The 24,664-nt window shown below is 42.0% G+C and overlaps 2 protein-coding genes across 7 annotated transcripts in view; one reads left to right on the top strand and one right to left on the bottom strand.

The window, feature by feature from the left end:
* The window catches only part of magi3a (membrane associated guanylate kinase, WW and PDZ domain containing 3a), a 228,475-nt gene extending 216,074 nt beyond the window's left edge, over nt 1-12,401 (bottom strand). For 3 of the 6 annotated variants that reach the window (XM_037541277.1, XM_017720886.2, XM_037541278.1), the window contains exon 1: nt 11,217-12,399. In XM_037541277.1, coding sequence (XP_037397174.1) covers nt 11,217-11,523 — 307 coding nt within the window. In that variant the 5' untranslated portion in view covers nt 11,524-12,399. Of the gene's footprint in view, nt 1-11,216 lie in introns of all 6 variants that reach the window. The other 3 variants (XM_037541280.1, XM_037541279.1, XM_017720887.2) reach the window with 3 other exon arrangements.
* Nucleotides 12,402-14,960: 2,559 nt separating this feature from the next.
* Nucleotides 14,961-24,557, top strand: si:ch73-206d17.1 (tyrosine-protein kinase STYK1). Its single transcript, XM_017720891.2, has 9 exons — nt 14,961-15,085; nt 16,764-16,835; nt 18,467-18,616; nt 20,041-20,229; nt 22,709-22,890; nt 22,983-23,066; nt 23,406-23,623; nt 24,091-24,131; nt 24,299-24,557. The coding sequence occupies exons 2-9, from the start codon at nt 16,793-16,795 to the stop codon at nt 24,397-24,399; spliced, it is 1,008 nt and encodes a 335-aa protein (XP_017576380.2). The 5' UTR covers nt 14,961-15,085; nt 16,764-16,792; the 3' UTR covers nt 24,400-24,557.
* The last annotated feature ends 107 nt before the right edge of the window (nt 24,558-24,664 follow it).

The raw sequence follows: 24,664 nt of genomic DNA, 5'->3' as shown, positions 1-24,664 counted from the left end.
GAGAGAGAGAGAGAGAGAGAGAGAGAGAGAGAGAGAGAGAGAGAGAGAGAGAGAGAGAGAGAGACGAGGTGTCGTGAAGGTGTAGGTGTAGTGGAGGATGATTGGCTGAGGGAGAGGACTGAGAGGTGGTTTAATATTCTGAGCAGCTGCTCCTGTCTGAGGTTCGGCTCTACACTCCCCACAGACCAGCGACCGGACCACCGTGACACGACTCCCGAATGAAGCAGAGAGAGAGAGAGAGAGAGAGAGAGAGAGAGAGAGAGAGAGAGAGAGAGAGAGAGAGAGAGAGAGAGAGAGAGAGAGAGAGAGAGAGAGAGAGAGAGAGAGAGAGATGGAGGAACAGGTGTGTTGGTATTCTGTCAGGTGCATCTCAGATATATTCCCTTGCTGCCGCTCTAAACACAGAAAGGGAAATCATCACCACTCACACTCTTCAGCTCCCTGTATTTAGGACGAGCGCTGTCACTTAGACTCAAATCACCAACACAAACACCAAACACACAGGCCAAACGGCACCTACACGGCTGCACCTGCATGAAGTGCGACTCTACTAGCCAACGTATAGAAGTTACTACATTCCTTTTCCAACACTGTTCTACACATTTAACTACAGAGTTATGCAGTTACATTTGATATACATCCACATCAACCGATCACAGTCTGCAACATAGGATGTAATGCAAAATAAGTCATTTCTTTCCTGCTTTGGAAGGTTAGCTCCTGTACCTCTGGCTAGCCTCGCTTACCATTTTGCCCATTATTTAAGTTCATCATGTCTGCTGAGAAGTGCCATAAAACATTCTGATAACATTATGAACTTCACTGAACAAAACTAACAGTAGATGTGTGAGGATTTAAAGCACTTAGGCAGCATTTTGCAGGTTTCCTTTTTTCTTTCACAAAGTCAGCATCACTCTCCCAGGATGGTTCCTTCCAGGACGACAGCTACACAAACATAATCTTACATGGTTGAGCTGGTCTGTCAGAGCCAAAGGCCTTACCCAAAACAGGACAGCATGCAAAAGGACAGGGAGAAAAAATAATAATAATAATAAAAAAATCACCTTTATTTTGGCTTTACAGGCACATAAGCTGCATTCATTTGATTGAACCTAATGAAAAGGGTGATTGTTGCAGTGATGAATGAAAGAAACATCCACACTGCTACTGTCACAGGTCTTTAAAGCTCGCTGGAGCTGTTTACAAGGGAAACACCGACAATGACTCGCTTTTTCACTATTTCCCGACTTCTGAGCAGCAGGGACCGCCTACATAGCACCACCGAATGAAGTTTAGTGTTTACGGCAGCAGCTCTGAAACATAAGCCTGTAGCCTACAGCTTAATCACTTCGCTGGATGCCACGGTTATGGCACGGTTTTACGAGTATATTTTAACATATACTAATATACATGTACATTCATGAAGCTCTACAGGTCAGTGCAGCTGGCGAGGGCAGACTGCTCATGCGATGCGCCCTACATAAGCTGCTATAATAAACAGGGAAGACAAAGAGTCTGAGCTACCCAGTACAATGACAAGGTTGTAGCTAATGATTATAATCGATGATCAATCCACATATTGACTATTATTTGATTAAGCACATACACACAATATATACACACACATACATAAACAAAGACCATTTTTAAAATTCCAAACTACACGTCTTTTTCAGAGACCCAAAGAAGGTTAAATGGACATGAATGAGTTTGAATATCATGTATTCAAATAGCTACATCCAGTCCTATGAATCAGTGGACAGCCTAGATTAGATGAGATTAGGCCAGTAACCATATCACCCTCTAAATTTCCTGTAGTGCAGTAACCTGTCGCAAGGGCTGCATGTAACATTATAGAGCCTTCTAGAGCATTTCTGGCATTTGTGGACTAACTGTTACGGTCCTAATCAGAAGCTGTAAACTCATTCAAACCCCCTTGCGATGCTTTTTGCATCATATCTAATCTAACACATCTGAACTACCTCAGCAGCCAAATTATGAGAGCCGAAGTTGGGCCAGGTCCATGCATAACAATGGGCTGGGACTGGCAAACACTCTATTAAAGGCTGGCAAAATGGTTGCTTAATTTTTTTTGAAGACGTTTGACCACTCATAATGACAGCAAGAGTCAGCATAACAAGCAAGCACCACTGTCTAGGAAAAGGAGTTCGCGTACACTCAGCATGTTCTTTGTAGTTCACTGGACGCTTCAAGAAGTCTTATAGGGCCACTATATAGGTGTTTGATTACAGACTGCAGCCCATCTGTTGTCATGAACAGTTTGTCATTCACACCCTACCTCATTCATCATCGATCAGTTTCTGACCACAAGCCTGCTGTCGACCAGACATTATTTGGGAGGTGGTCCATTCTGAACACAACAGTAACATTGACCTGGTAGTGGAATAGTAGCATGTGGGGTATGAGCACACAACCAGTACTGCTGGAGTTTTTACAGGTCAGTGTCTATCACCCAACTGCCAACAGCAACTCAGTGATCAGAAACTGACCACTGATGAAGAGCTAGAGGATGTCCAACACAAATAACACATAGCTACAAAAGGACCATACGAGAGATATTATAAAGGAGGAGACTACTTGACAAATGGAAAAGCTTACAACGCTCAACATGCTGTCCCCGTCTCTCAATAAAAAGAACCGATCACAAGAGGCAAAAACTCCCCAGGAACAATTTCTATGAATGTCACCGTTGTAAGCCTCCATTAACACATTCATAACATATTGCATTCATACGGCTTTATAAACATGGTTATAAATATTTATAAAAACGAATTACACAGACTTACACTTTATAGCCATGTATACTATACATTGAGTTGTTAATATAATGCATTATAAATAGCGTTAATAACATGTTTATATGGTCAGTGCCAAATAAAGACAACCATAAAGTTTATTTATGCCTTGAGATTTCCAAAAAACCTTTTCTCAGCGCTGGTGCGGTTAGAGCTTCATCTTCGGGGCTTCAGTCCTGAATATTCAGATGCTCCAAACAGGCTGTCCAGCCTAGAATTACTGCTAAAATGTGCTTTTCTTAAGCAGAGCTCTCACTTTAAATGTTACATTACATCACAGCAAACCAAGTCCCCATCAGCCCCTCTCCTGAACCCCCTCTGACATCACACCGAGCGCGAAGTCACTGTGGAGCGAAGGCCTGGAGAGGCAGAGGCGAGATAGTAGTGCTGTCATTGTAAATGGTTCCCTCACTGGTTCGAACACCAAGAGCTGGAAACCTTCACTCTGACATCACTACAGTACAGTAATGCTAATTTCTCTTAGCTTTCTATTGGATATGCATCCACTAACGGTGGTGTACATTGACTTTCCCACATTGGGTAAAACACTGACGGCAGCGCTAGTTTAAAATCTGACATTTGAAGCCTGTAATGTGCTTTATTATGTAAGGCTTTAACTTGAAGCCTTAACACTGCAGGAGGCGTTAGTACAGTACGCTTCACTTTCCTTAGAGCGGATAAATACAGATTATGTTAACAATTCATAACGCATAATAATCATGGCTGTAACATGTTGTGCCTTTTTATAAATATTCATAGTCATGTTTATAATTCTTTATGAATGCATGTTATGAATGTGTTTATAGATGCTTACAAAGGTGACATTCATAGAAAGCGTTGCCATCTCCCCTTCTTTATGGAGATATGCACACGCGCTGCAGCCAGAATGAGCTTTAAAAATGCATTTTGCTCTTATCTGAGCCAAACACTACAAACTATTTATGCAGTTTTTGTCAGATTTCACTTATGATTTCAAGCATGTTTTGTGATATTCAGTTTCAGATAGCTGCCTGGGAGGTGTTGCTAAGATGGCCATTGTGTGGCTAGACTTTCCTATAAAAACTCTGACTGTACATCAACAAGGTGGGCGTACAAATTGTTGGGGTTTCTAATAAAAGTGTCTGGTAAGGGTTCCTTTCAGAAACCGCTGCTGCTGTTCAGAGGCCTAACAAAATCCGCTAAGAGGATATCTGAGTGGGGTAGGCTAATGAATTGCAGATATTTGAGGAACTGAGGAGCTGGAGTCCTTGGCACCGCTGCTGTTCCCCTGTGATAAGGCTAGCACAAGAGGTCACTATAGTGACAGCACAACAACATGATATCTCTTTCAAAACACATAAGCCTGAGTCGACACCACAGAGAAGCGTGACATAACCGCTATTGTAACTCGACCTGTTTCCCACTGAGTAATGACCCACTCATTTCGCCAACCACCCTTCCTCCGTTCTTCATCAACCACAATGCCTGGAAGCTGCACAAGTGAGTGGGCACAACAACTGCAGGAACAAGTCTCTGCATAAGACGTGCCCTGGAGACAGAACTCCTGCCTGTAAAGCCGTGTCCAGTACAACTAGGCCTGATGCCACCGTCCGCTTAGCTCATGGCTGTAATTCTCAAGCCAAAGTAGCAATGCTAATAGGACGCCTCTCCGCAAGAAGCCTGCTTCAATGAGAGCAGAAGTGATTTAATCCCCAATCTCCCACTCCAAGCATCCTGCTTATGTCTCACAGCCCATAAACCGCATGCCGAATTACATCCATTGATCTCCTTAATAACTCGCTAAACTGTATGGCTGAAAATTAGCCACTGGTACGAGCGAGAGAACTTTCAGAACATAGAGGGACACAGATGAGATGAAAGATGAGAGGAAGAGGATGTTCACGGAGTAAAGACACGTTCAGCGAAAACATTTGGCAATAATGGCAATAATGTTATCTATAAAAATGTACAAAAGTGCGGACAAATGCCAGGTTAACCCATGGCTGCAGCTACGCTTTTTAAACATATGGTTTACTTTTATGGACAACAGAATGTCATACAGTACCAGAAACTACATAAGCAGGTCAGCTTGAGATCACCCAGTGCGGCTTAAAACTCGCATGTGACGATTTAGGCACATACACCGTTAGAAATAAAGCTTCTCTGTGGGTACCTTTCTCCTTCATCAAGGTACAGACACTGTAAACATACCATCAAAGGGTACTACAGTGGTTTTAAGGTCCAATTGTGAACCTTAAATACGTTTTTCTAGGTGAGAAGTACGTATTTGTACCTTTTTCACAACCTAATGTTTTAAAACAGAGCAATAAAATAAAAAGGCTGGGGACGAGACGGGGTGTGTGGAGTCAATAAAACTTAGAAAATATCATTTCAATGGATTATGGTACAATTAGGTTCCCTGACTAAAGGTACTGAGATGTACCCTTGAAGGAACCACTCCAGTGACAAAAGGGCTACTGCCCCAGTGACAGTTTAGTACCTTTATTTCTGAGAGTGTAGCTAACAAGTACATGCTTCCAATACTTACAAGCCTCTAGGCTCCAGTAATAAGTCTACTAAGCTTTGTACTTTGGTGCAAAACTAAAAAAAGCAAACATAACACACTAGACATGAGGCAAATGACACAAGATTCCATCTACTGCGTTCAAGTTGGAAAACGTAACTGTTCGAAAACACGCCTTCAGTGGCCTGACGAGGTCCAGAATTAGCCATAATATTTTGTCTGGCACTAAAGCGTTCTGTAGCAGCACGAGATACATTTTTTTTCTTTCCCGTTGTTGAGCTTGTTAAACTGATAAAGCCGTGCTGCAGCTTTAAGCGCAAACATTAACAGGAGCTGAAAATGTTTTTACGTTGTTATTACATCAGTTATTAAAAAAGACAACACATAGTTATACTAACCACAGCCTTCAGAATACTTTACATGGTTAAGCTATAGCTGTTTTATTAATATACATGAAACCATTTACAGGCTGTAAACACACAATTTATTCAACCTATAGAATGAACCACATACCACACCAAAAACAATCAAACCATACCAAGAACTAAGTTAAGTTTTCTGAGCACTCAGGCTTTTCGGTCATTTGAGTAGGCAAGACAGGTTATGTGTTGTTACCACGTGTTGAAAACACTTTCCTGAAAGCAGCCTGCATAGTCCATTCCCCCTCCACCCCATAATAGTAACCACAACTGCCGATGGCTTGAGGGTGTGATCAGATAGTGGAGGATCACAAGCCTATCAGACACCAAACATGTCTCGGCAGATTAACTATCTTTGGGATGAGGTGGAAAATGGATTAAATTGGATATTTTCCCCCAGACTATACCTTTATCAGCAAAACAATAATAGAAACGACAGGCAAGAGCGCGGTGTTCATGGCGAAAATGATTCTGCTGAAGATGACAGGCGACCGCCTCGAACCCCCAGACTCACTGCACAGCAGGCAAACCTGTGGAACAGCTCAGTAAGGAGGCAGGACACTTGTTAGCCCTGGGCGACACATTCTAAATTCAGTTTTTCAATTTGTGGTCATGAAATTTAGATGCTGAAACTGCTCATCTGTACTGATCTGAAGGAATGAGTTAATTTTTAATACAAGTGAATCTCAAGTCAGCGAGGAAACCGTCATTAGGCTGCGCTTTGAAGAAGTGTGTTACTCCAATAGAGGGCTTTTGCAAAAAATAAAATGGCAATTTGGCATAAAAATAGAGAGAAAAAAAAAAGTACAGAAAGACCAAAATAGGGAAATAACCAACTTGCATCCATGCTAATTAACACCTGGATAAGCCTGAAAATCATTTTTGGATGCGTTTCAGAGCCTTGCAGGAATTGGCTGTTCACAGTGCAATTATGTCTTAAGATGAAATATTCAATTCCCTGCGAGAGCATCGCATCAGTAGTCGCGCAGCTGAAGTCTAACAATAGTGGCATTTCCATTTGCAAGAGAGCTGCGTGACTGCGGTGAAACTGTTTCAGTCATCCTCCAAAAGAATTTCAAAGTAGAACAAAATCCAGCCACCCACCCACGAGGTTATCCAGCCTAGACCTGTGCAGGGAGACCTCATTTGCTAAACTCAGTGGTAGAGCAGCTTATACGTCACTTGGTAATTGTTATTGTGATACTGGCTTTTATAAAACTCCTATCACAGCCTTCTAACCAAGCACTTTGCTGCGTGCTGTGATGAGGGATTCACAAAGATACTGAAGTCATATCGGGATCAGCAGGTAACTTGTTAAAAAAATAGCAGCATTGGAGAGATGATTAGATTTAACTGACACTTCAAATGGTCACTTGTTGATGTACTTATTGTAGTTTGGAAGAGCAGAGCAGGTGTTATTTTGGCTACGGAGACCAGAATATCCACTTTTTCTGGCTTTTGGTTTGAATGCTGAAGTTAGCTGTAGTTGTGAGGTCACAGCTCATGGGTGTTTGGTTGCTTCTAATAAGTCTAACATCATCCAACATTGAAACTAGCTCACATTTACTCATGAAAACATTACGACATGGTTTACAAAAACAGGCTATAATTAAAACTGCAGCTCCTGCGATTTAAAAGCTACGCTTCAGTTGCAATTTCACTATAAAAATGACACATTTTTCACCTTATTTGCAACCCTGACAAAATACATGTTATATTTCCCCACAATGCTAACCAGAGGGATTAAGTCTCAATTTCTACTTTCTACACTCTAAACCAATGTTTATGTATCAGCATCAGCAGATATGTGCATGAAAAATATTGGATATGGCCACCGCCCCACAAATCCCATACTGATGCATCCGAATCTCAGTCCCAGATGAGGTTTCCCATTATTAATCCATAAATGTGCTTCTAATACACTGCAAGGTATATCAGAATGAGAGCATGTAGCCATATAATCACATTACTAGTATTTTTCACATTGTGCAGTCTTACTCACCAGCTTCAAAAGCAGTCATAGTTTATTATCCTGGTAGATGCTAGTGGATAAAATGTGACTAAATCTAAACATTGAGCTAAACAATTCACTGCCATCAAAAAATTTCAAAGAACAATTTCATTCTTGTGCTGTTCACTGTACGCAACTAATGCAGTGTCGAGTCAAAAGTGGCAAAATTGGCTGATTAACTATCTCGCTTTATATCCCTCGATACGCAGTTGCTCCAACTGAGGACAACAACAGCTCAAGCTCAAATAAACAAACACCACACCACTGCTCTCTAACGTTTAAACCACCGGTCAGAAGTTAAAACTTTTATTGTCTGTTTGGGTTTTGTTTTTCGCGCATTTTCTGATTTTCATTTAGAAGCATTTGTAAATAAACCTGTCAGATGAAAATGCAACAAATCCGTGTTCTGTTGCAACATAAACCTCCGATAGCGAAAGCCAAGAGGTGAGAAAACCAACTGCTGTAGGGTTAAAATACTTGTGCTTGGCTCGGATGATTGCGATCAGGCGGTGATATAATGACTGCGACAGGTCTAACGCTGCATCTCCTGGAGACCATTTGATTGCTCTGAACATCAGATGTTCTGTAGTTCTTCACATCCTAAAATTCAGCCACCAGCTGCTCTTTCCAGCAGGGCATCCAGCACAGAACCTAAGAGAACAATTCACGGCAGCGTATCAGGTGCTCCGTCCAGTTCCACATGAGCTGGCGAGGGTGCTGAAGGTTGCATGGCACCTAAGCTCAAATTTAAAGTGCTGAGGTCTCCTGGTAACCCTCAATGCTTTGAACTAGCCTGTTCTAAGAAACAAGGAAGGCTCATCAATGATTGAGGACGAGTGAATTAAACATGAGCACTGAGCAACAGGAAGGAAAGGCACACACACACACACACACAAGAGCGCTGCGGATTTAAAGGCAGGGAACAAGTCGGACTTGTTCAAACATTCATTGCAAATCAATGGGACGTCCCATTGCTGAAACAGCGTGTCAATATATTGGTAATTCCTGCGTCCACTTAGCGGAACAAATTTAAGAGAATGGATCTAAACACTGAAATATTCATGTCTGAACGGCCTGCTGCTGTTTTCAACAGGGTGTCGAGCCCTTTGGGTCAGAGACCGAGATAACATTTTCACAGAGCTCAAGCAGAAAGGCACTGCTTTCATGTGTCAACACCTCTCCACGTTTCGCTGAGTCATTAGCCAGCGCCGCACAGCAAACCAGGGATTTAAGAGTGTAATTGAATCAATTAGACTTGGACTCACCTCTAAACTGTAAGCCTGGCGGCATGTACAGACTTAAAATGATCAGAGGGAAACGCTATAACTAAACCTTTCGTCGGGCTCACTTTCCAGCTGTTACTGAAAATGCAGAGAACAGTGTGGATATGTAGCGAAAACAGGATTGAAGAAGCGGGCCTGGATTCTAAGCCCACCTACAGCAAAATGGACCCTGTCACGCTACTAATGGGCACTAATAACCTCTAACTGAGCTCATTTGCTGCTTTGATTGCTAGTTAGCTTAACTTGTGGGTTGACATGAAACAACATACTGCTCTGTTCTGCACTCTTCTGCATCTGATTCTGTACAACTGTACTGAGAAAATCTCATAGCTTCCTCTGTCTAGTTCTGTGGAGGCTTGCATAAACGCTAAACGCACAGTGTTGCTAATGTCAGAGAATAAACTCCGCAGTAACTCTCAAAACAGTAATCAGCACATCGACATCTCAGTTTACAGTTTGGTGGTCTTTTCTGTCAAATATTGGGGCCTGGTTGCTTTATATTCACCTTCATCATTGCTGTTAGCGTCATTGACTTCAGTGTTACTAAAGACTAAGAACACCTTCGAGTACCATCGTGGTCTCAGTGTTAAGCAGGTACCAAGAACCATAAAACTGGAACATCTGATACTAAACCATTGTTTCTTTCTGATGCTAAAGATTCCAGTACTTTGTGCAGAGGTAACATCCTGTTTTTGATATTTAAAACTGAAAATCAATACCAACAGCAGTAAAGACAACAGATCAGCCAGCGCTACTCACACAGCCACCCATTACAAAGCATGCTATATGAAGACAGCACATGATGTACTAACCTCTCATTAGAAAGGCACTTAATTAGCCAGAGACGGGCTTTATTTCAGTCACCGTACCTGTGTGCTCAGAGTGCACTCGACCAGCTCTCAGTTAAGAGCACAAAGTGCACTTACAGCACACAGACTGAAAACCAGCTGTGCTGCTGCTAAAGGCAAAAGGGACTGTGTTAAGGGGGAAAGGTGGGAACGTACGCAACATCTGTGCTTGTGGTCAAAGATGATTTCAGACAGCACTTCAGTAGCGCGACATGCTTAATGGGTTTATGAGGTTCCCAGGCGAGTGGACAAGGTGTGTATGTGTGTATGTGCGTTGTCTCCAAGGGCGCCCTGACTAACGAGGCCTGCCGGCGATCACTCAAGCAGATATTCAGTGTGATGATGATGATGAAGAAGCCGCAAAGGCCAGAGACACACTCACTGCTTGTTTGACCTCTCTCTCTCTCTCTCTCTCTCTCTCTCTCTCTCTCTCACACACACACACACACACACACACACACACACACACACACACACACGTATGCACAATCCCAGGCAGGCGCACACGCATGGACGTACACATCTGATCCTCCACTGTCCTAAAGGCATGTATCTCAGCTGCTATTTACAGAGCCTATTTGCAAGCTAATTATTTCTATTCAGCAGCATAAGCTCCAGTCACACTTCCACATGCATCAGGCTCTTATGAAACTCCCATTTGCAGCTTAAGCCCACGGCCAAGGCACTCGCTGGATGACACGGGTCATTTACGCACAAAAGCATCCGAATATCAGCATGCCGCACGCTGTCCGTGTGCGTAATGTGATGAAGGCAAGCACAGAAAGCCCACAGGTAACTGAAACAATTCGCTGGGCCAGCTGAAGGGACTGATCAGACAAAAATCTAACCTTTTAGTTGCAATCAAGCAGCGGACCGGCCTGCGGTGCAGCGTTTAAAAGCAATTCAGCACCACTTTGAATGCAATCATCTAGGTTGTTATGCACAGCAAACACTTATTCTTTCCCCAATCCATTAGTAACGGCCATTTAGGAATGTCAGACCGAAGAAATGATGAATGGTCTCAATTTCCGTCCTGAGTGGTCGATAAGATTAATTAATGCAAATCGAACACAAACATTTGAATGAGGGAAAGATAAGGGACGGTAAATGTCACTTGCACAGAGGCTCTAGCCAAAAACCAGCCAGGAGTCAAGAGGCCACAAATACACAAATATTAAAGCTAAATGACCCCATGTGAATTATACAAGACATAAAAGTGAAAACTGTGATATTTTCAGAACTGGTAATGGTCTTCCCTTGAAAAGCCAGGATAAAGGAGGCCGAAGGCGCCCCCGAAATCAATCGATCCACCCTTGAGTTCAGCATCACAACTAACCTGGCTTCACAGTCTTCAAGCGGATGGGCTCCCGAAAGTGGCGGATCACGGCGAGGGTGTCTCGGTTGGTAAGGCCGCTCACGGGTGTGCCGTTCACCTCCAGGAGCACGTCCCCAGGGCCGGGCAACCTGCCCACATGACACACGACAGCCTCAGACAACACCTGGCCCAGGTAGGGGAACTCCCCGTGTTCCGCTCCCCCTCGTATCTCCACCACAGAACTGAGCTCACCGCCGTTCCCCCAAGAAACGGCACACTCCTGCACTTTGCTTGCCCAGTGTTTCTTCTTCTTCAGCGTCTTTGACATGGCTAATCCTTCTTGCCGATTAGCTTCTGAAGATGTCCTAGTACGGTCCCCTGTGGCACGCCACTCTTTTCTCTGGGATGCAGTAGCCTATTCAAGCCCGGCACACGGGATGCCTATGAGTCCCATTTCTCAAAACTCTGTGGGTAGCATCACCTCTTACAGACCACCAAGTCTGATAAACTGATCCCAGCACAGTCCAGCCCAGGTGGATGCAGCCTACAGGTGTCCCAGTATTCCACAGGATAAAGATGACGGTCAAGAAAAGCTCTAAGAGCTAGAAGCTTATTTCCACATACACTTCCACTGGTATCCACCACAGAGGAACAGAATTGGTGGATGTTTGTTTAAGGCAAGGGCAAACAGGTTCTTAAGCAATGATTTAACACAGCGTGTAAATATAAGACATAGAAACACTGATAAACTACAGAGAAGCAAAGCAAGCCGTCAGTCTGTCGAGCTCACTGCGTGTCAGTATCCTAGAAATCTCCGGTTTATATGAAACAGGGGAGTGAATATCCGGCCGTTTCGACTTCGCCTTCATCCAGTCTTTCGCGAGAAACTTGATCTCCCCGCACCTGCTCAACTGACAGGAGCCGCCGCTTGTTGCCGGTAGACCGGCTAACGACACTACCTGGCTCGCGGGACCGTGTTGGCGAAATTTACCCGCCTCCCTACTCGGCTCTTTCCACTTCAGACGACCCCTTCCTCTCGTCCAGTCCCTCGAGAAACGCCCCCTCACGTCTGGGCTCACGTCGTCACGGCGGAGCCGGTCGTGCCCGACCGCTCACGACACTTCAGCGAAAAAGAGTAGCGGAGAAACTTCTGCGTCTTCGCTCGCCTCAGCACTTGTACCAGCGCAGCCGGAGGAAGCTGGGAGCGGCGTCCTCGTCCACCAATGAGGAGACAGAACAGGGCGGGGACGGAATGCGAGCCAGGGCCGGTGGGCGGGTTTTATACGGCGTTGTTTTTTTCTTTCCCACCCATATTCCGACAAAACCCCGCCTCTTACGCTGGGATTGGCTGGCAAGTAGTGTTTACCGACCAAATATGTCTATTTAGCTATTTTTTCATTAAAAATGTTATTGAATTGTAAATTCATACATAATTAAAATCGTGTCTGAACGAAACGATAATGAGAAATCTTTCAAATTTAAAAATGTATTAGTCATAGCCACTTAGGGCACCGAGAGTATATATAACTTTTACCCCCCCCCCCCAACAAAAAATTGAATTAAGCAGTCAAAGCAGTAATGATGGACGCACAATTAAAAAAAAAATATATATATATATATATAAATATATATATATATATATATATATATATATATATATATATATATATATATATATATATATGTATATATATATATATATATATATATATATATATATATATATTTATTGTTTGCGTTAATTTTCCGGTTTATATAGTTAATCAGTGTTTGTTGGCTTTCTTTTTCCCTGACCAAAATGACTGAAGTAATAATTCTTCTTCATTCTTGATTACAAAATAAGATGACTGGGGCCACAAGTCACTTAGGGCTCCTAAATCTCACAGCTTTGAGGAAAAAATTATGTTGCCCAAACAAACATGCTTATCAAAGCAGCCGTTGTTATTAAGCATACTGTGCTACTGTCTCTAATTAATTAATTATTATTATTTTTAAGTCCTATTAATAAACGGGCTGTTATACAGGTTTACTACTACACTACTAGCCAATCCGAGCGGAGGAGGGAATATCACTGGCCAATCCGAGCGCGGAGGGGCGGGGACTGTCGGAATACGAGTGGGAAATGTTAACATCCACAAGTGCAAACAAGCAACGCCATGACGGTATTAACTTGTTATTGGCGGGTCAAACGGGTAGACGGGACTTTTCACAGCTGTGGCTTCAGACTAGTGGCTGTTTCAGCGTTTCCTGAGAGTAACGTTAGCCGCGTGTTCTGTTTTTAGGTAGTTTAATCGTTAGGCTAATAGTTTGCTTCATCTGGGCCAGAGAGAGAGAGACTGGACATCCAAGGAGACATTAATTCTAACTTTGTAAATAGCTTTTACTAACGGTTTGGAAAGTTTCCTACATACCTAAGTTAGTTCTTCAAGGGTTCTTAAGTAAAGGGAGTGGTTTTATTTAGAACTGTGTACATACAGAGAACCATTTGCATGCTTAAATGGTTCTTTGCATGGTGAGATGGTTCTTCAGATTTGAAAATGGTTCTATATAGCATCAAAAAGCTTGACGTGCTAGTAGAACCCTAACCCTGTTTGGTGCTATAGAACTATTTTCAAAAAAGCTCTATATAGAACCAAGCACATTCTCCATCAATCTGAAGAAGCATTTAAGCATGAAATGGCTCTATATAGAGCTCATGGCTCTGCATTTACTAAAGAACCCTGAAGAACCAGTGTGTGTAGCCTACTTGATCTCATTAGCAGTTGGCAGTACACAGCCATGCTTTATGTTTTTGGCAACTCAGTCCAACAGATTTCCAGGTTTCATCAATCTTAAAGTTGGCTGTAATGCATGCAGCTAGATTTCAGGAAAGAATGACAGAGTGATGTCCAGGTTATACATGTGTGGTGATCTCCAGACCACCTGAACAGAGGATTATGAATATAAAGAGTTGTTTATACTTGTTTAAACTTTGCCACGAAACCTGACATGGATAAGGCTGAGTTCCTTTCTCAAGGAGTTGTGCAATAGGGCCATCTACTGGAGTAATCCTGTCAATTTACTATACGATAGTGCTCAGCTTCCTTAGCCAGGTTGAGAAGTTGTCCATGGGCCTCATTCACAAACTATTCTTACGAAGATATGTCTTCTTACAACCTATTTACACAGTTTTCTCAAAGATTCTGACGCTCACCGATGTTTTCTTGTCTGGGTTTTGTTCTTCGGTAAGAACAGAATCTACACGCTCAAGAGCGCAAAGGTGTGAACAATTCTGTGCTTTAAGGACACGCCATGAATCTGACAGAGACCTTTTCTTAGCACCTTTCTCAAGAAAAATTTTAAGAAAAAACACAGGAAGGTATTGCCAAACAAGGCCCAACGTTCATGAGAAAACCACCCCACAAATACCTATAATGGAGTACAGGGACCAGGTTACCGTTAGCTAGCCTACTACACAGGTTCCCAGTCCAAATCTAGCCCTCTCCTGTTTTTTTCTGGACTAACACTTCAACTCAGGAACTGATTATCTGGATGAAGTGTGTTGGAGGTACAGCAAAAACGGCAGTGGTACACCAGGACCACCAGCTGAATACAGAGCCTCACATAGCTTCTAAGTGTCCACTTAGTCCAATGTTATTATCAAGGTAACACACTAAACATACTAGTCCCAAAAGCAGCGCTGCCTGCTGTGTGCTTTGGGCAATCATTAACTGAGATAAGCTGCCAAGGCACCCTCATGGTCACTGCTCTCAATGTCAAAATCAAAGCCAGCATTCAGGGCTGGAAATGAAGCCTGAAACCCACCTCTTGTTTGTCTGGTATTCAAGAAAATGAAGGGCAGCATCGGGGAAATGACTGTCTTTTCACTCAAGGCCGGTCCCATGAGCAAGGTAGGAATGATGTGCTATTGTGCATGTATTGATTTTACACTGTATACTTTTAGAGGTGACCACCTATTCCACAGCCTGTCGTGATCAGCGGCCTGTATGTATTCATAATTAACAATTATTCCGCATCTTGACCTGTACTGTTATGTAGACAGATTTGGGTAAAGTACTTTAAAAAGTACTGATGAATACTGAATGTACTGCATTCAGGATGTTTTCAAAGGTCACATGTTCAGCATTAATTGAGAATACATTTAGAAGACACTGTGTTAAGGCATGTTGAAAAACTGCTGTTAATATGTCTAATGGAAAATGTGCTCATCATTGAGAGAAGTTCTTAAATTCTCAACCTCATGGCTCTAATGGTCTGCTTCAGTCCAGTGCTGCCCCCACAGCTGCCGCCTGTCTCCTGAACTAGCCCCAAATAAGACCACTTTAATCTAAATAAAGGAATGTTCAGCGTATGGTGGTAAAAAATAATGACTCACTGTTAAAATAGTCCAGTTTTATGTGCTTTGTTTAAGAAAGAAAAAGACAGAATAAAAAATATTAGAAACTATTCATGCAGGAAACCATTATTAGTACACATTTTCAGTATGTTATGCATTTAAACTCAAGCTTTTCTCTGGACTAGTCGTTGACTAACTGTAGACAATTTCTAATTTCTAGTGTACTAAGACAGGGTTTCTCAACCACTGGGCTGAGGACCACAAGTGGACTGCAAAGCACGCCTTGGTGGTCCTTAGACCCATAACTAGGGGGAGGGGCAGTGGTCTGTGATGGCAATTTTAAAATAATTAACAATAAAAAAAAGAAATAAATGTTTTAAGTTGCTTAAAAACATTAATATACACCCCACAATAACAGTACACAAAGGCAGCTTTGCCAGTTTTTTGGCCCTTGCCTCTAGAAACACCTCATTTTTCGGTTGTCCACTCCAATATTGTACAAAATTGTCCAGTGTCCCAAAAATGAAATTTCAAAACCAAAAATAATGAGTTTTGCTTCTTGTGGGCCTTAATGCTTTCTAGTGATAAACAGATGGGCCTTGAGGTGAAAAGGGTTGAAAACCTCTGTACTAAGAGATGCTGCCACTCTGCTAACCACAGTTATTTTTTTGCTTTCACTTTATTTTTACAAAGCTCTAGATATTTCTTTAAACAGAAGTTTGGATCCAGTAGCTTGTGCTTGTAAGTTTAATCATCGCTGTACTTTACTGAACAGGTACTCACTGTGTACTGAGGAGAAATTATATACTGTATTATTGATTTGAGCCCAGAAAAAAAAAGCAGATTTTATTTCAAGACCCAAAAACTACAAAGTCGCACGTCTGTTAGCAAAACATTGATGATATTAAGCATTAAAACAATACAAAAACATGACCTGTCACATATGAAACCCTAAGTAGTCTCCAAAACTGAAATATCTACATCAACATGTCAGCGAATCTGTACTAAGTCAGACTCTAGGCATAAAGTTATTGTTTCAGTGTTTTCCTGTTTCATGGTTTTTCATGAAAGGCTGCAATTTAGAGACCATCAGAGGAGTCTGAGGGGTGTATCATCCTTACAGGTGTAAATATCGTTCTAAATGTTCATTTTTCGGTTTTCTGATACTGTATTGACATTGTTACACCTGCGGTGTCATGTTAAAGATGTGCTCCCGTCTTTTGTCATGGCAGTCATGAGAGATGCTTAAAGTACACCTCCCATGGACGTGCAAGTGGCCTGCAACATCTCTAGCCTGAAATGCGGTAAGACTGAGACTCTTCTGTCTGACAGGGTGACCATAATACGAGCAATCAAACGAGAGAATTCAATGATTTTTAAGATAACTAGCTTTCAGAGTAAAAGTGCAGTTGATAATAACAGCTCCAACAATTTAAAAGGTCAGTGTGAATTAGCAAGGTCAGTTATTACCCCCCCCACTATGATTATTAGGAATACATGATTATATACCAGATAATAGCTTCTGCCATATGAACTAAAGAATGTAATTCTAATAAAGTTCCAATCTGTTTTTCTATCAACCGGCCATTTTATGTGACATAAGACTGACAAATTTAAGATTACATACGTACATTATGTTACTTTAAAAGCTACAGTAGTTATGCTGTAATTTGTCTTTTGATGGTCCCTCCATAGTCAGCAAGTATACTAGGGCTCTATTTCTCTTTTCCACGTTGGGAATGTCTTTCAAGGTTCCAATCTTTCAGTGTAACTACCTTTGTAGTGTGATTTATCCAAATGTCTGCATGATTCAATAGGTACGATGTAAACAGAGTCATTCCGAGTGGTTTGATGTGAAATACTCTGTCTGATGATAGAAACCAGAAGTCCACTTCTAAAAGCTCTCTCACAGAAAGTTAGTACATGAAATGGTTATGGATACATTGCCTGGTGTCCGAGACATTGTTTTACAATAATTTACAATAATTTTAATACAAGGTTTTGGTTTAAAACTGTTAAAAATAACAGTCCATCCATTGCAGTGTGGTACGTCCTGGACATTAAGAGACAAAATAGTGGTGATATACATATAAAAACTCACACATGTAGTTTTAGTGATCAATTTGGAGAGTAAATAATACAAATTTGTGTTGCAACCCCTGGTTTCTGTCACCACAAGTGAAAAGATTTCTGAGCTGCTAAGTTTCTCTGCAATGAACCATTTCATTTCAAACTAGTCTGAATGACTTCATTTATATCTCAACATTTATGCAGAAATGTTGAAAAATGGGGTGTAATTCCCTTTTAAATCACACCTCTACAAGTAAATGATACATTTCTCTGTAATGCCAATCCAGGTGGATTTAGTCCAAGTTTCTACTCTTTGAAAATGGTATAGGCAGATATGCACATGGAAAATATCAGATATTGGAATCAGGCCAGAATTCCCATATCATGCATTCCTACTGATTATAAAAGGAATGATATCCATGCCATTAACTACCGCTATGCTTTATAATTACCACAGTGTAATGATGCTGACAGTAAATGGCAAATGCACTTTTATCACCTTTTATAATTCATAACTCATTTATACTACCCTGTTATTTGCAAATAACATGAAGATGGAATGAGACGTTATCCGTCATCTATGATATGTCAACAACTATCAAACAAAACAAGTTCAATTATAACTCCAGTGTTTTTCAGCCTCTCTGCTGCACCTGGCTTCTGTTATAAGTTCTATCAGTGGCTTCTATTATAAGTGTGTGTCTGTTCCAGGGAAACTCATTGACGTTGTTGTCTATGGTAATCAAGCATACCTTACAGTATGGATGTGGTTGAATCTGAGTAATCCTTTAATAGCTGTGTGCACAACACTACGATTTATGATAGCATGGCAATGTACTTCTCTGTTCTGTGTGTGAATACACAGATGAGGAAAGCTCAGGTCCTTTAGCACTCATCATCATTCCCAGTCTCCTGGCTCTTAGCACGCTGACCGTTGTCTCTCTGATAATATGGAGCTTCTTGTCCAAGAAACCATCCGTTCAGAGGATCTTGGTTTCCCTACAGCGCAGAAACGGTATGATTGATTGTTCCTTCAACAGCTGCTCGATCTGTGTGTGGCTAATGGTGATGTTATAGCTTAAACATTCATCTTCATATGCCCACATTCTTGTCTCTTGCCTCTTGCCACACCCGTCCATGATTGAAGTCTCACATAAAGGCCACTTGTGTGATATTGTCATTCAGATAAATGCACATACATTTCAACACTGATGCTTTTTGCTGGGTATTGTCTTCTATATAGCTCAGTGAGCATTCAAATGCACACAATACTACCCTTATCTGAAATGTAGTGGATCAGATGTTTGGTGTCTGAGCTGCTGTAATTCTGCAATGAAGCTATGAGGCTAACGTAGCTAACAAGTAATGGAGGTTAATACCCTACTAAATAGCAACTGTGCAACGTGCATGCCTCATCATTACAGTTTCTGGCAATGAGTGCTACAGGAAAAACACTAAATTCAGTCTTTAAGGGACGGCTGTTTTAAGTCGGGGGTTCTCAGCCTTTTCCACCTGAAGGTCCACCTGTTTATGACTTGGATGTGCCTTTGGGCACTGTTATTGTGGGATTTATATTAATGTTGTTAACTGTCTGAAAGCTTTTTATATTTCTGTTTTTATTGTTAAGTCAGATTTTTTTCTGATTTTCTTCACTGATTTCTATGACAAAGTGCCATCACAGGCCCACTGCGGACAACAGGCCCCTCTTAGTGTGGTCCTGTATTAGAAAACCCTGTTTTAAGCTGCGTGATGTCATTTTGTCTATTATTGTTGATTCCAGCCTGTGTCATACACAGAGCCTCGAAGCCAGTTTGAGAATACTTCTTTTTTGGGATTTTTCCCCCTAATTTCATCATGTGTAATTTCCCCCAGCCAACTGTATCTTTTCAAACTACCGACTTATATCAATAGCAACACCTCGACTTTGGTATCAATTTCCAAATGATATCTTTTTCAATTACAAACTGAAAATTGATGTGGCTTAAATCAGAATTAGCCAGAGGTGCTGGAAGTGGGTATATTTACTGACTGCAACAGGTTACAGACAAATTGAGAAGCCCTGCTTACAGACAGCCAATCGATTGCCTACTGGAACAGGCATTCCTCTTGGCTCACAGGTCCTAAGACTCACTAGTTCACTGAATGTAAGACTCACCTGTTCACAGTATTGAATGGCTTGTAATTTTATTATGCTCAGTAACATAGAAGTAATTCAGTCGATTAAAGCATTAAAAATCCCATTCCAGCCATTGTTTGCACAATGCTAATTGGTGAACATAAGCTTTGGTTACTTATTAGCTCTGTTACAGAACCAAAGAAGCAAACTTCAGACACCAAATATGTTTTAACTGGTCGACAACATTCAGATTACGGGCAAAATGATTTTTCACCAAACTATTTCTTCACATTCTGAAATGCTGCCCCCTCTCACTGTTTTAGGGCCTTCATCCCTGCAGACTGTTTCCGTTACAGCACCTGGAAATGGTGCTCTGAGGTCATGGGAGATGCCTGCTGACTACATCCTAGAGGAGGTGGAGTTTCTCAAAAATGGACGCTATGGGCCCACCTGCAAAGGCCAGCTAAAACTGGACGGGGCTGCCACTGCTGTGGTGCTTAAAACTCTCAAAGGTAAATGGAAAAATCAAAGTGTACAAGTCTTCTGTCCAAAAAAGACACTATATTGTGGATTTACAGGTTGTAGATGAAAAGAATAGATCAGTCTGTAAAGCCAATGAGCTCTCAGCACGAGCTGAATTTAGGAGTTTACTGCCCCCTCAAGGCCACAAAATGTAAAAAAATACTTTGATAAAAATGTGCTTAGTGCCAAATGGATTTGTTTTTCTTCTGTGGCCTCTTTGCATGTTACATATGAATTTTTAGATGGTAGAGTAACTTGGCCGGGGGAGGGGGGGGGGCTTAAGGTAAAACACCTCCCCCCTTTATTTCCTGTCCTCATCAGATGATCTCAGCACATTTACTGAGTGTCTATTGGCTGATTATTTTTGATTCATTTTGTCATACCTGGAATTTACTCCCCGAGAATCTCAGGGCTCAGTTCATTTGATTTATTGATTGGATAATAGTGATCTATGCATTTATATGTGGTTGTTCAGTTTTTCTTTGTTAATAATATACACTGCTCAAAATAATAAAGGGAACACTCAAATAACACATCCTAGAGCTGAATGAATGAAATATTCTCATTGAATTCTTTGTTCTGTACAAAGTTGAATGTGCTGACAACAAAATCACACAAAAATCATCAATGGAAATCAAATTTATTAACCAATGGGGGCCTGGATTTGGAGTCACACACACAATTAAAGTGGAAAAACACACGACAGGCTGATCCAACTTTGATGTAATGTCCTTAAAACAAGTCAAAATGAGGCTCAGTAGTGTGTGTGGCCTCCACGTGCCTGTATGACCTCCCTACAACGTCTGGGCATGCTCCTGATGAGGTGGCGGATGGTCTCCTGAGGGATCTCCTCCCAGACCTGGACTAAAGCATCCGCCAACTCCTGGACAGTCTGTGGTGCAACGTGGCGTTGGTGGATGGAGCGAGACATGATGTCCCAGATGTGCTCAATCGGATTCAGGTCTGGGGAACGGGCGGGCCAGTCCAGAGCTTCAATGCCTTCATCTTGCAGGAACTGCTGACACACTCCAGCCACATGAGGTCTAGCATTGTCCTGCATTAGGAGGAACCCAGGGCCAACAGCACCAGCATATGGTCTCACAAGGGGTCTAAGGATCTCATCTCGGTACCTAATGGCAGTCAGGCTACCTCTGGCGAGCACATGGAGGGCTGTGCGGCCCTCCAAAGAAATGCCACCCCACACCATTACTGACCCACTGCCAAACCGGTCATGCTGAAGGATGTTGCAGGCAGCAGATCGCTCTCCACAGCGTCTCCAGACTCTGTCACTTCTGTCACATGTGCTCAGTGTGAACCTGCTTTCATCTGTGAAGAGCACAGGGCGCCAGTGGCGAATTTGCCAATCCTGGTGTTCTCTGACAAATGCCAAGCGTCCTGCACGGTGTTGGGCTGTGAGCACAACCCCCATCTGTGGACGTCGGGCCCTCATACCATCCTCGCTGCTGCTGGGTTGTTGCCCTCCTACGGCCTCCTCCACGTCTCCTGGTGTACTGGCCTGTCTCCTGGTAGCGCCTCCAGCCTCTGGACACTACGCTGACAGACACAGCAAACCTTCTTGCCACAGCTCGCATTGATGTGCCATCCTGGATGAGCTGCACTACCTGAGCCACTTGTGTGGGTGGTAGAGTCCGTCTCATGCTACCACGAGTGTGAAAGCACCATCAACATTCAAAAGTGACCAAAACATCAGCCAGAAAGCAGAAAGGTACTGAGAAGTGGTCTGTGGTCCCCACCTGCAGAACCACTCCTTTATTGAGTGTGTCTTGCTAATTGCCAGTAATTGTCTATTCCATTTGCACAACAGCTGTGAAATTGATTGTCAATCAGTGTTGCTTCCTAAGTGGACAGTTTGATTTCACAGAAGTTTGATCTACTTGGAGTTATATTGTGTTGAGTGAATAAAGTGTTCCCTTTATTTTTTTGAGCAGTGTATTATTGGAGCCATTGGAGGGGGCTTGTGAAGAACACCTTTATTTTTTCTTAAACCTTTGGGGTAACACGTCGCCCCAGACTCTAGGCAAAAGCTCCCTTTAGATTACTTAATATTTTAGTGTACTTTGATCAATAACAGTTCATGAAAAATGCAAAAACTAGAAATGACATAATTCTAGACAAAAATTACTAGACAGAAATGATACCATCTCTAAAATATAACAGACAAACTGCAAGATGTGCAAGGGGGGTTCCTACCATAAGTAGGATCTGTCATTATCATCGTATGCATCATTATCCTGTACACACTAAACTCATCCACAGATATGGTTTAGCTTAAATAGGCAGCATTCCTCCCTACATAGATTGACACGTCATCAATAAAGCCTAAATTAGCCTATCACAGGCAAAAGCCTTTTAGCATAGCCTAATGTGTGTTGTGATTTAAAACTGTTAGACGGCCTTGTGTTTGTGAGGCTGAAAGGTTGCATAAGTTGACACAAGTCTCTGTTTCAGGCACCTCAAACAGTCAGGAGGCAAAGGTATTTGTGGAACTGGCCCTGTTTCATGTCGCGGTCTGCAAGCACGAAAATGTTGTGCGAATGCTGTACTGCCAGACACGCCATTTTCCCATGTACCTGATTTTTGAAGCAGTTGCTCCAGGAAACCTACTGCATTTCCTGTGGAGTCTTCGAGAGGTGAGAACTGCGGCTGGTGATCAAGTGGTGATCAATTTACAGAATTCACTTTGCAGGATAAAAAAAAAAAGAATTTGATCTGCACTGTTTAGGGTGCTTCTGGATTCTGTCATCGGCTGCAGTGTTTTTCAGAGAAGTCTGTATATCTAGTGGCCAAACAGGTGGCCTCTGGTCTGGTGAGTCCCTGTCTTGTCAAACGTACAGCATGTGCACTTTAAACCCTCTTAAGTACAGAGTTGCATGCATGGTTTTACAAGTGGACCTTACAAGTTGTAGCCCTTGGGTCCACTGGAGATGGACTGTGCTAGTAGCTGAGCCATAAAAACCATAGTAGTTGATATATGTGATAGTATATTATAGTTATAACACATTTACATTTTGGAGGTGACGACACAAAAGAATATATCATTATGAAGCTTACGTAGCTTGGAAGATGATCCGTTTATGATGTCAACAGCACCCCTTAACAGTAACACACAGCCTCTGGTGGCTTTCTGCTTTATTTACTGTCTCAGGATTACCTGCTGTCAGAGCACAGGCTAGTGCACGGCTATGTTGCAGCCCGAAGCATGCTGATTGGTTCTGGGCTCTCAGTGAAGGTGTCTGGTTTGGCCATGGCTTTTGAGACAAGGCAGACAGGAACGGTAGAAAAGGAAGAGGAGGCCAAAGTGCCTCTGAAGTGGCAGGCACCAGAGCGACTGATGAGGCTTCCCATAACATCCAGGAGTGATGTGTAAGTCTTCCAACACACAATGTGTAGCTCACTTTAACCTCCCAGTTGCTTTACTCACTGAAGCACACTTTGAAAAAGGAAAAACTGAATTTGATATTAGAACATATGAAGAAAATGAAGAAAATGATATCACTGTGAAGCCGCCTTTGGAGATGAGGGAATTTATAAATTGAGTTAAATTCATTATGGATGGTTTATATATTACGAACAGTGAAAAAAGGCGGAAAACATCAAAATATTCAAACTTTCATTAAAACATTTTTATTTTTCATTTCACAAAATCAACATTATTTATATAGCTCCACTTTTTATAGTATAGTATAAGGTATACAGTTGTACAGTATTTTACACTAGCTGTTGGAGTGCCTTTAACTCTGGACCACTAATTGCTTCTCCCATCTTCAGTAAGCGCTCTGCAGGTATGACCCTACACAGAGTACATATATAACATTTATCAAATGTTCCAGGTGGTCTTTTGGAATCCTCCTTTATGAGCTGATAACTTTAGGTAAGGTATCAAAATTTCTCCAACATTACTGACTGTTTTTGAGATAAACTGTCAATGAGAACTTTGAACATTTGAACTCTGATCAAGAGGACGTTTTAATTTCTACTGAAATACCAACGATACTCGCACCAAAATACATCTGTCATCTATGGTCTCGCTTGTTTAAGGTGAACCTCCCTTTCCTGAACTGGATCCATCAGAGATTTGCCCCAAAACTTTAGCCAACTACAAGCTAAAAAGACCACAGAACTGTGGAGGAGCCCTGTAAGTCAAAAGACAGATCTTACCTTGCACTACTGAACCACTGAACATCATGTTATTCTAATTAGCCATTTATGTGATGTTGTAAGGCAGTAAGCAATAGACAGCAAGAGAACGAGAGCAAATGGCTATCAATTAGCATTATGGAAATACTGCGGACCACTAGCTAGCATTCAGTTATCCTCTTTACTGTGTTTATTTCCGTCCTCTCTTGCAGGTATGACCTCATGAAATATTGCTGCATGTGGGACTTTAAGGACCGCCCAGTGTAC

The sequence above is a fragment of the Pygocentrus nattereri genome, chromosome 9 (assembly GCF_015220715.1).
Source record: "Pygocentrus nattereri isolate fPygNat1 chromosome 9, fPygNat1.pri, whole genome shotgun sequence".
In the NCBI taxonomy this organism is placed as follows: Eukaryota; Metazoa; Chordata; class Actinopteri; order Characiformes; family Serrasalmidae; genus Pygocentrus; species Pygocentrus nattereri.
The sequence above is the reverse complement of the archived record's forward strand: the minus strand, read 5'-3'. Positions and strand labels throughout refer to the sequence as shown.

Coding starts and splice junctions, on each gene's coding strand:
- si:ch73-206d17.1 (XM_017720891.2), top strand. CDS start 16,793: ATGGACGTGCAAGTGGCCTGCAACATCTCTAGCCTGAAATGCG. Junction 22,891..22,982: donor TCCTGTGGAGTCTTCGAGAG/GTGAGAACTGCG, acceptor TGCACTGTTTAG/GGTGCTTCTGGATTCTGTCA. Junction 24,132..24,298: donor TTATGAGCTGATAACTTTAG/GTAAGGTATCAA, acceptor CGCTTGTTTAAG/GTGAACCTCCCTTTCCTGAA.